Here is a 12,408-nt window from a genome sequence, read left to right on the forward strand (position 1 = left end):
AAAAAAAAAAAAAAAAAAAGGCTACCCACCATCTGCTGATGGCAGCAATAAAGGATGTAATTAAATGAAAATGCAGAATCCAGGGCAGAGCTGGGCATTGGCTACGAACATGACAATGGGTAGTGTGATAGAGAGAAAAAGTGGTATAAATTACCCCATTTTTTCTTGTAACTGGGACAGGATAAGAATATAGGCAGGACCAGTCACAGCCCTTCAGCTGACTGGAGGTAACTTAAAACACACCCCTGTGATGGCTCAGACTCGCGTGAACACAACCACAGGACGTCAGGGCACAGGAAAGCTGAAAAGAGCCACTGTTTAAAAGCTGAAAACCAGTAGCAGAGTAACAATTGGTGTTAATTTTAATTATTTTCTCTTTCTTTAAGGAGCCATCAGTTTCTCCCTCCTAGTATCATTACAAAAGTTATTTTTCCTGATATTTGCTACCTCTGCCAGTTCAAAGTACTAGAGCATGTGAAATTAAGAAAAGAAAAACTATGTCTTTGAATGTCCCTGTCAAGCAATTTTACATTCAACTTTCATATCTTACATTCCAAGCGAAAATGAAAGAAAATTACATCCAGGCAAAGCTGTGAGTGAGAGTTATTTTGCAGTGTTTTCTTGCTGTTGCTCACTGGAGCCGCGCAGTCCCCTGGCAGTGCCGGGGACGGGGAGGCAGGTAATCCTGCAGAGCTCTTCCACCATTTCAAACCTAGCTCTTGTAGCAAAAAAAAAAAAAAAAAGAAAAAAAAAGTTTTTCAGGACAGTGTTGGTCTTTCTGATCAGAATTGGAGGTCAGGTTATACAGAAAGGCAACGAGTAATTTGCTTTCCTCTTGATTTGTCATCTTTCAGCATTAATCAGATCTGGGGAGGGGAAGAGGCTGATGGATGTCCCTTGGGAAGAAGCTGCAGCTTTGTTGTAGATGGTGTCTGAGCTGATTAGAAAACCAAACCAGACCAAAACAAAACCAAAAAAACCAAACAAACAAAAAACCCCACAAACACTAACAAAAAACCCCAACAAACCCCTAAAAATCCCCCAGACCCTGCTCAGCAGGGCAGATCCTTTTTTTTTGCACTTCCAAGAAAAAAGGCAGGGATTTAACAAGTTTTCCTTTACAAACTCATCTTTCACTTTCCAACCAGCACTAGCTGCTGTGGAGGTACTTTGGGGCTTTCTGTATGGAACAGCAAAGTAAAAAAATTCTATTTTTATTCTCAGCAGCTGTAAGATGTATTCTTAACTAATGACAATCTGGCTGGAGCCCAGAACATATATCAACCCCCTCCTCCTTTAGATGTTATTTATATTTTACATCCAGAGTTTTAAAATTCAGCTGGAGGTACTCATTCAACATTGAAGCTTTAACAGCTGAGGAGTGGTTTCTTTTTTTAAACCAATAAACTTGCCTGCAGAGAGGTGTTTTTTAAGCAAAAGCAGTGCGGAGCAAACACACGCACTCGCACACACACATATATATGTGTATCTCATTCTTAGCTATTGCAAAAGGTCACAGAGAATCATCCTAATTGCCAAAAATTCTACTCTTTCTTCCCTTTGGAAACACCACCTCTTCCTCTCCCGGAGAAATACCAGCCCCAGTCCTATTTCTGGTTTACATTGCTTTTGAATATATGAAGTAGGCTTACTATTATGTGTATTAAAGAGAGAGAGGCTTGCTCTTAATAGACCCTTTCCATCCTTTCAAAGCCACTGGCATGCTTGATAAGCATCTGTCGTTCTGTACAGCAACAATTACAAAATTAGAGATTTCCAAGCCCCGTGAAAAGAGCGATGAAATGCCTACCTCTTCCACTACACATCTGTCTACGAGCCCCTCCCCTGCCTAGCTACAAATGCGGAATGACAAATAAGAGAAGAAATGATAATATGCCTGCTGATGTTGACTTAAACAAATCAAACACATCAGTCAGTTAAAAACCCAGCTGCCATCATCTGTTTCGTCCTCCTTCCCCCAGATTTTATAGGAATAGTTGGAGGCTCCCTTTCTGCGTGGCTGACTTTTTAAAATAGAAGAGAAATGTTAAAGACATATTTATCTGAATGCTCTGCAGCAACATGGTTGGCTGAATATTCGCTCACTGCTGCTTCTCTTTCATGTTGTGGCACAACTCAGATTAATGCCTGGGCACCCTTGTGGCTCCTCCACCAGTTTGTAGCAGCTCAGCCAACTGGCAGGGATGGGCCAATTTTAGGAAGTTCTCCAAAGACTTTTTTTCATAATCTTTTAAACTTAATAGATATTTCTCCCCATCCTTAGTAAATCCATCAAGTCTTCATCCAGAAACATGAGATTTCTTGGTAATTAAAGAGGTGTTAAGCCCTTGAATTGTTTCCCAAGCTGCACAGTGATGAAATGAAAACTCCCTGTGTTTAGCAGCCAGCGGCTGAGGGTTAACGGGAGACAGCAGCCAATATCAGTTCATTTTCTCTTGAGACTGAATATTTAGGTAAGGAAAGAGGTGAAAAAAACAGTTCCTCTACAATTGCTAACTTGGCCTGATCCTTCCAAGAGAAGCATGAAAGAAAAGGCTCTTGGAATCATTTTTTTTTCCCCAGATTTTCAGTGTTACTTCACTCCAGACGTTGTAGAAAGAAACAGGAATAGCTGTTTATTAAAACCTACGGATGCAAGTCTCAAAAAATGATTGGAAGCAAACTTAAACTTAGCCACAGGCCAGGGCTCAAAGGAGGCAGCGGGAGGTGAGTATTGGGTATCGATAGTTGTAGCTGTAATGGAAAATCTGCCCTCTCCACTCTAATAACATTGCTGGCATCTGGTCAGTACGGGTTTGCGGGTTCACGCTGCACTTTGTAGAAGAGATGTGATCTATTCCAAGGGAAACTAAAGCTTCCCTTTGGCTATACTCATTGCAAACCGCTTCTCAAAAACGGGCTGAAGCACCTTGTGCTCCGTATGTCCACTTTAACAGCCAAAGGAGGACTAAAGCCTGGTTGTGGTGCACGAGGCAAAAACCACTTAAAAAGGAGGGCTGATGTCAGCCCTGTAATATTCTTACAGAACACTACAGAATGAGTGAGTGCCCTTCACTTGGGCAGGTAAGACCACACAGAAGGCATGTAAATATGCTTAGGTATGCGATAAAGTTTACTTACACCTCCAGAAATTTCAACCCACTCCCACACTTTACCATTCCCTGCCCGAAACCTCCACGCTAGCACACCCCTATATCCAAACACAGGCAGTTGGGTTTAGGTCCAAGCCCAGGCTCGGCTCCATCAGTCACCCATCACACCACCCCCATCCCTGATGAAGGTACCTTTCTCTAGGCAGCTGGTGGTTAGGATTGTGCCGACACCGGACACTGAGGCCAAAGAGTTTGCGGGCAGTGCGCTGGATCTTTTGGCGCTGGGCTTCCAGGGAGCTCTGCAGCAGCTTGTAACGGTTCTGCAGATCCCAATCATTCCCCCAGTGCTGGTGGATGCTCCCAATGGTCAGGAAGTGGTTGCTAGGTAGCCTTTTCATGAAGGATTTAAACTCATCTGGAACACACAAAAGTGTGGAGAAATACAGAGGTTTCTGAACTATAACAAAGTTACAAAGGTTTTCACTAGGAGGATGGAGAAAGAGCAATGATGTATGAGGCCATCGGTGCTCTGCTAAAGGAAGGTGATGGCCGTTGACTCACGGGTCTGTCATTCTGCCCCAGGAAGCCCACTAATTCCAGGGCTGTTGCTGCTCCCACATGGGAAATGAAACCTTGGGACTATTAGGGTGAAACAATATGGTTAATATGTAAAGGGTGGAGAAAAAATAGAGAGCAAATTCCCTGGAGCATGGGCTTATAGTATAGGGGTTATGAATAAAAAGGAGGGAGGTGTAATCATTGTCAGTTAAAGAGTTTTTATTTAAATTGTTTTTCAGCTGCTCCTAAAATGCTGTTGGTTGTTGAAGTCAAATCACTTTGGCTGTGTTGGTGAAAAAAAGATGGGAAAAAAAGCTTTTAAAAAATCCCCAGAGGAAGGGTTTGGATTGTGTTAAAATGTCCTGCTTTCTCATTTTTTAAAAAAAGAGCATTCTGATTCTTTTTTCTCATTTAACTTAATTTGAAATTAAATTAGTTTCTTTGTGTAACAATGAAAATAAAATAAAACAGTTTGCAGGGCTAAGGTCAGAACAAAATGTGTCAATTTTAGCCAAAGGAAAAAATCTAATTGATCAAAAAATATGTTGTTAAATGTTGTTTTGTAATCACTTTATTTCTGTTTGATATCATTTGATAATGAAAAAAACAATATGTAGGATTTGTTTCAATTTTCTTTCATCACAAACCAGAAAAACGGAAACTGTTTCTGTTTAAGACCATCCTTTTCTTCCTGAGAAGCGTAGTTTGCTTAGATGCTGCTAACCAGGCTGAGACATGTTTGTATGGAAAACACAGATGATTCCAACTTTCTTGGTAGAAAATAACCCAGTTTTTGATATAAGACTGTTTAACACACTGGGACCTTGAGAAACGCAGGGAGCGGGCCAACAAAATCCCCATAAAGTGCAATAGGGAAAAGAACAAAGTTCTGCACCAGGCGAGAACAACCCCACACATCAGTACAGGCTTGGAAACAAGCGGCTGAGTAACAGCTGCCGTGAAGGTCCCTGGGTGTTGCGGTGGGCACCATGCTGGGTCGACACTGTGCTCTCACTGGAAATAACACCAACCTCATACTGAGCTTAATCCGGTGGGTTGGGGAAGCTACTATTCCCCTCTTCTTGGCACCGTTGAGGCTGGGCCTGAATTTCTCTGCCAGCTTGAGGGACACCCAGCTAAAGGCAGGTGTTGAGAACCTGGGGAGGGCACAGCTGAGGGCCACCAAGATGGTCAAGGGTCTGGAGCACAAGTCCTGCAAGGTCGGGGGAGGGAGCTGCACTTGTTTTATCTGGTGAAGAAGAGGCCAAGGGACAAACTAATTATAGCCTAAAATTGCTTTAAAAGTACTTACAAATATGAAGGAGAGGAACTCTTCTTATTAGAGACAGATGCTGTAACAAGGAGTAACAGACTGTTTACAGCTTGAGACGTTCAAATGATTTATTGAAAAACTTCTTCACTTGGAGTTAATGCAGCCCTGGAACGTGCTGCCCAGAGATGTAGCAAAAATCTTTCAGTTTAGACTATGCTAGACAGAACCGTGGCTGACCTGGTATAGTGCTGGTGGTGGTCCTGCTTCTAGAGGGAGCTTGGTGTAGAGCACTGCCATAAACACCACAAAATATCCAAAAAGAACTGCAGCCATCTTTTCTTGTAAGTTATCTACATTATTTTTTTTCCTTTCCTAACCCTTTTTTTAATTAAATATCTTCATCCAATTTGCAGAAGGAGAAGAGGACAATGGCCAAAAAAACCCCCAAAAAACCAAAAACACCCCAGGCAAAAACTGAAAGCTCATAAAGGCTGGTATCTTTTAAAAAAAAGAAATAATCCACAGAATTATTGGAGAAAATCAGACCAGATAATTTACAACTATTCATGCAAAGCTTACAGATATTTGCATAACAGATTTCCTATTATTCAGCAACTTGCAGTTCATGCTTTAGTGCCTAACAAGGAACATCGAGGCATTAGCCAGTACCACCATTACAGGGATGGTAAATGGATGTTCACGTCCTACTCATGACATGGTGAAACTGAGCACCTAATAAAAATAATTAGCGTCATTTCACTACCAAGATCCACAGGGCATCTGCTCGTCTCCTTTCTTTCCTAAAAGATAACTGAGATTTTTTTTTTTAATCATCTCTCGGGTTTTCACTCTATTGTAATGCTGCTTTCAGTGCCCTTCTCCTCCCAGCAATGATCCTCTCCAGTTCAGAGTGGTCCTCTGAAACTATCATCATGTATAATTGCTTCTGTTGACCATGTGGGTAACTCTTGGTACTTTCAGCAGTAAAAGCCTTGCATTTGCTTCCCGCCCCTTATAAATCAATTTCTTCAAAAGCCTGTTTGCGCAAAAGACCAAGCACTTTTCCCTCTGATGATGAATGTGCTACATTTTTCATAGAGACGGGTGAGGGAGAAATTTCAGTGCGGTGTGCACATTTTGATACTGCAGCGCAACGTTGGGGGGAAAACAAATGAGCAGAGGAATCTGGCAAAATAAAAGCTGGATGGAGTTGTTTTTAAAAAAGGGGAGGGTGAAAAAAGAAAATACTTTCCAAACAGAATAGTTTCTTTTTTGTTTAGTTGTATCTATTTATAACGATCCATGGAGGCCCCGACCAAGACTGTGGTTGCGTTGTGCTAAACCTTTCTGGGAATCACTAATCCTGAGAATTTCCCATTAATTAATAACTCAGTTGGAATTTGGTTTTATTTTCTTTAGCTGCACAGAAATTGTTGGTGATGGCCAGGACTACATCTCCCATAATGCAACATGGCCTCTCTTTTTGCCGAGTCACCCAGTCCTCATCGCAGGTGGTACGGGGCAGAGGCTCCAGCCTCTGGAGAAGAACGGTCCCGTCGCAGAGAAATGGCCATGTCAAACATCCCTTTCAAAGTTTAAACTTTCATTTTTCCAGAGCTTGTCTTTTCAGTTAAAAAAAAACAAAACAAAAAATCCACATTTTCATCAGAAAGCAATAGCACTGCAAAAATCCACCCATGGCCTCTAATGAAAAGGCTGTTTTAAAACCCAGAATCACAGTTCTGATGCAGAATTTTTTGGCCAACCATACTAAAATGTCAAGGATAAGGCAGTGTTATTTTTCTCAATTTACACATGAGCAATGAAGCACAGGACTAAGAGAGCTCCGAAGGTGATTTAAAGCATCAGCAGTTCACCGCAGCCTCCCTGAGTTTGAAGCCGCATCCCAAATCACACCAGCTCGTGGTTTGCCCTGCACAATTCCTCCAAATTGACACAGGCATCCAACACAAATCAGAAACAGAATATAGATCTTTTAGGCTACCAGCAGCTTGCTGTGCAAATGGTATTTGCTTTCAGAGTGCCCCTGTACCTTTCAGCTCACTTTATTGGAAGAGCCTTCAGATCTCATTAGAGATTTCTTTTCTGCTGTTCATAATGAAGAAAATCCTCTAGTTACTGGGAATATTTATTAAAACAAAGAAGCAAAGTACTAATGCTATGGTCTTTTGTGATAGCAACTTTCATCTCAAAAGATACGTTCAGGCATGATGCAACACAGTGATGAATGAGATGCAGTAGCTTTAAACATAATCACCCCATCTAGCGCCCCAAAGCCTCCAGCCCTGGGTGGAATGTGGCTACAGCACAGCAGAGAATTGCACTGCAATGTGTCACTTTAATGTGGCAAATGAAAACCACCTTCCCCTATAGAAATCTCAAGAGAGGGGGAGACTGAATATAATTATCTACCAGAGTCTTTGCTTAAATTGAGTGCAACAAGTACAAAACGTACCAGTAAAACAATCACTGTGGGGCTGTAATTATTCTCTCTCCTTTGGGCTTTCACCTTCTAAGTGTCTGGGTTAGATCCCTGGGAATGTAAAGGGGTTTGATGAGCACCTTGTGTGAAGATCCCGTGCCAGAACTAGCAACTAGTAACATGTAACTAGTAGCAGAGCTGTGCTGGCAGGCACCGACAGTGATCCTGAGTTGTGTAGTACAGAGCTAGCAGAAGCTTCTCAAAACCACATTTCTGGTTTGCCATCCATGACTCTGTAGAAACTCCTGGAAAACCACCGACCCCTTCAGCTAGTGACCTACTTCTGGAACTGCTCCGGTTTTGTTGCTCCTGATAGTATATGGGGGGATCTTGTCAGATGGTCATCAGCTTTGGGCCATTAACTACTACTCTGACTTTGCTCAGCTGAGCAGGTTGACGGCATGAGTTGAACACAAGAATCTGTGCAGCAGCAGCAATATCAGCAGGGTCCACATGTTGAAGAATGAAGAAGTCCTCAAAAGCCCATTGAGGACACATCATAGGCCACTTCATTTCAACCATTAAAGGGATTAAGGTGACCTTCAACATAAAGAAATAAATTGCTGTTGGGAAGACTTGTGAAGAAGAATTCTTCTGTGCCTTGAATGGAACTAGATAGTCCCTCACAGTTTTCTTAGTCATAACACAGCAAGCTGGACAGTTATGACAATAAACATTAGATAAAGTTTGTTGGAAACGGGCTAACACGAAGAGATGAGTCAGGCACAGGGCTAAGTTCTCTGTTCTGCTTAGTGCCCATGTGGCTTCTGGGTGGGCAGACCCTTTGCCAAAGGAAAGGATGTGATGGCACTGATGCTATTGCTCTCTTCCCTATCTCATGCCCTTTAGAGTGTGTATCATGTAAGTATTCCAGCACACCTACTATGGGTGTTACAAGCATCAACATGGAACAAACTCCACTGACATCCCCAGCATGACACTGGGAGAAAGTGGTGGGAGAAGAGGAATGTTCGCACCAGCAGACATCAGCACTGCAGGAGAGAGAAGTCATTTTCCCTTCTCCTCTCTATCTCAGATGAGGTGTCATCAGGCCTGTGCTCTCTCTCTCTGAATTGCCTTTCACCAAAGCAGAATAAATCATTCATGCAAATCTGAAAAGCAATTTCTGCATCATTCATACTGTGGAATCTTCTCTGTAGAACTATTAAAGAGAAATTCTGAGCTGGTTTGGTAGGAAAAACCAGATTTTTCAACAAACAAATTCTTCCATGGAAAATATCCCCTTACACATAGAATTACGTAAGGTGTTTGGTTTTGTCTGTACGTGTAATAAAGAAGAAAAGGCACTCCCTCAAGACCAAGATCATGTTTATGGGTTCAATATCCTCTATTTTTTATCCAGACTGCAGCATTGTACTGAGGGAAGAAAACGTTCTTAACTGGTATCGTCTGACACGTTTCGTTTGAAATAAATCCATCAGAAAATGTGCTTTGCTCGGTTACCTGAATTCTCCAGATCTTTATAGGCTTCTGTCCAGGTCTTGGCCATGTTTGCTAGCGTGTACTCCATGATCTGGATGTCAGTGATGGGGCAGTTGCACTGCGGGAACTCCTCCGCACACTGGCAGCCGCACTGGCTGTTCCGGCAGATGTACTCCCCCTCGCCATTGCACATGATGTAACTCAAGGCAGACTGGACAAACTTCTCTTGTAAATACTGAGGGAAGATGATCTGGAGACCTAGCAGGGAAACAAGAGGGAGGGATGTGAAGAAAAAAAAAAAGTCATTTCAGGTATCTGTTCTTCTTTTCAAAACCTGTTTCATTAACAGCTTGGGAAAGTGATGCTGAGGAGTTAAAAGCTCCTGGGATGTTTCTCTTGGAGCTGTCATGAGTAAGGGAGGTGGGTACAAATTGCATGCCTCCAGTGCAAGCAGTGAGTCAGCTGAAAGCAGAGCCATCTGCTCTGTGAGAGAAAGGTGACAAGTAACTTCCCCCTCCCCAACACGCAGTGTAGCCCCTCCATCCCGGTACCGTACAAAGCAAAGAAAAGCAAAGACCCCTTATTCTCAGGGTCTTTTTATACTTTGCAGCTAAGTGCTGATAAGCATTATGCTGTTCTGACCCGTTTTGAGAAGGACTATAAAGGTTTGGTACCACAAAACCAAGGAGACAACACACTGAAAGAGAAAAGACGACAGACAGGAAAACAGAAGAAAGGCAAATAACCCGAGGAGGGATTTATAACAGACCCTTGCAGAGTGAAGTGCCCAGCTCACTCAGCATAAATACAGGAGTTGGGAGCTAAGTCTTTCCAGCCCCCTCCCTGCTAGGAAGGCTACTTGCCAAATCCTATAAAAGTGCAAATGGATTTAGTGCCGATGATTTCAGTGGCGCTCCGAAGATTTACAGTAGCCGAGAGCTCTATCCCCACGTCTCTTTCTCCGTAGCGAGTGTTTGTGTACCCGTCCATCTGTGCAGACGTTAGTGTAGGTGTACGCTTGCTCAAGCAGCATGGGACGTGACAACAGTTTAAGTGTTCCCTGCGTACAGAGTACATGGTTTTCCACCCTGTCCTTCTCCAGCCCTCATCTCCCGGCTCCCTACACCTGTCCCTGAGGATTCACAGCCGTTTCCTTCTACCTGGTGAGTCCTGCCTGTCAGACTCGCTCAGCGTCCGTGGTGCACGAGGCAGAGATGGTAATAACTCTGAGCAAGCCTTTTGCAGGAAGCCTGGCCCATTCACCTTCCTTGTAAAAGGCCCAGGGATTTTGGAGTGGCAGATAAAGGGGTTTATGGCTCGAACAGCAGCACTGAACTCTGGTGCAATGAAGGCAAGCGGGTCAATTACCCATCTGTTTGTGTTTCTATTGCACTGAATTACTGTATCCATGGCTGACAGCTTATTGGAGTGGAATGAAAATAAGACAATAATTCAGAGGATGAGAGTGTGCAGGAAGGGCAAGAAGGGCTGTGACTCCTTTCAGGAGTTCATCTCTCTGATGGGTCATGTCCACCTCAGACAAGAGAAAAGCAGTAGGCTGTGCCCCTGGGACCCCCATTACCCTTTTGCTTTTGTTCCACAGAGGCACCTCAGCCTCGACAAGGTCCCTTGGAAGACCCAAGTCTGGGGGGGATCAGGATGCTGCTGAAGGCACAGGAACCTCAGTTTCCTTTCCCCTCCTGCTATTGCCAGGGCACGGTCCCTGTGAGCACCATGACCAGGGGCAGAGAGCTGCCCTCTTGTCTGACCCAATTCACAGCCGAGCATGGAGCTGTGGCAGCCGCCAGGCAGGATGAACACAGAGCAACCTTCAGCTGGAGAAGATGTTTGTGACACTTACCCAAGGAAGGATTTCATGCCTGGCAGCTGGAGGCACTGTGTCTGCATAGCTCCTGCTGCCTTTTGTCTAGAGCTGTTGCAGGGAAGGGAGAGAACACACAAGGGGCTGACCAGAGTCTGCAGCATCCCTGCTAGCACCTCAAAACTCGTCTAAGGCAGATCAGCATTTTGAGGTTCCTTTGGTCTTTCCTGAGGTGTTTATCAGCAAGAAGATCAGCTTTCTTCCCGTTGTCTTCAGGATGTACTGAAGTTCAATGTCTCTTAGGGATTTATCTGAAGCAACCACCACAGGGGGATGGTCCCTTTTCAAACCTTCACACTCACATTTGGGATGATACCACCTGCCAAGCTGCAAGACTTTTTTCCAGGATGCAAAGAAAGTGCAGAGTTGTTGTGGAACAGAGATCTACAAGAGGGGCTTGGAGTGCCTGAAGGCTGTTGCACTCACTGAGGTAAGAAGCTCATGGGAAAGAGGGGCTGGACTTGCTGTGCACTGACCCTGGTTATTCATGAGCCAAGTCCCACAAATAAATCTTTCCACTCTCTGCTTCATGGTGGAGCAGCCTGCCCCAGTCTCAATCTTCGAATATGAGGCCCAAATGACTGCAGGCTCTTCAGCTCACCGTATTTTCTCTTTGAATTTTAATTTGGATAACAGCAACAACAAGCTGTCTGGTTCCAGCTATAAACGATACTGGCTTTGGAGACTTTTTTTTCTCCTGGATGGAATAGGGGTTAAAAAAAGCAAATAAAATGTCAGGGAAAACACTCCCCATTGCAAAGGACCATTTTATATCCAGTTTTTATAGATATATATGGATTTTATATCCACTGCATATCTCAGCACATACAGACACATGAATACCCTGTAATCTCCAAAACATAATGTGGTCTCACTCTACACTGCAAAGTGCCTCATGTGGATGCTTGCTTTTTGCTCGTAAAACTTGTGGCTTCTAAAAAACCAACCTTTCCAGGCTAAGTTTCTCTTGCAAAAAATAATCTCATGTTTAAGAGGCAATCAGACCCCCTGTACACTTAGCACCAATTCAGCAAAGCACTTATATAAATACTTAACTTTAATCAGGTAAGCAGTTCTGCTGGAATCCATGCGTTAATTGCAGCATTTAACGAGCAGCACATATTCAAATATGTGCTTAGCCCAGGAACACAAGTGATACACAAATCCAGCGACTCGCTGCACCGCAAGCGTGCATACACCAAACGTAAAGCCCTAACTTTAAAACTGCAAACATGCTGCGGGGATTCGCGTGACTCAGGTCTTCCAGAAAGGCATCTCCTTGCGGAAGGAGTCAGCGTTGGGATCACTGAAACTGGGCCATGGCTGCGTTCACATGGGTACTTTGGCACGTATACAGAAACACCCACACATTGATCATCATACCCTGACAAGGGCGGGTTCATATCGACACTTTTGGTTTTGTATTGAGCATCCCTGTGACCAGATCCTAGCAGGGTGTTTTATGAGTACTGGGCTGGCAGATCTCTCTCAGTGCTGGCACCTTCCATTCACATGCAGGTCTGCACCGTGCCCAGTGAGTTGGTTACAGTAAAGCATAGGTGTGATTAATCATTTTTAAGGTAATCTTTACAAACATGAGACTGTAAGGAGGCCGTACTGGTTGAGACCACCGCTC

At 43.7% G+C, this 12,408-nt stretch overlaps 1 protein-coding gene across 1 annotated transcript in view; it reads right to left on the minus strand.

Moving 5' to 3' along the window:
• The window catches only part of BRINP1 (bone morphogenetic protein/retinoic acid inducible neural-specific 1), a 56,014-nt gene that overhangs the window by 3,433 nt on the left and 40,173 nt on the right, over positions 1–12,408 (minus strand). The window contains 2 exon segments of the mRNA XM_010133704.1: positions 3,306–3,528; positions 8,912–9,148. Coding sequence (XP_010132006.1) covers positions 3,306–3,528; positions 8,912–9,148 — 460 coding nt within the window.

The sequence above is a fragment of the Buceros rhinoceros genome, unplaced genomic scaffold (assembly GCF_000710305.1).
Source record: "Buceros rhinoceros silvestris isolate BGI_N320 unplaced genomic scaffold, ASM71030v1 scaffold3123, whole genome shotgun sequence".
Classification (NCBI taxonomy): Eukaryota; Metazoa; Chordata; class Aves; order Bucerotiformes; family Bucerotidae; genus Buceros; species Buceros rhinoceros.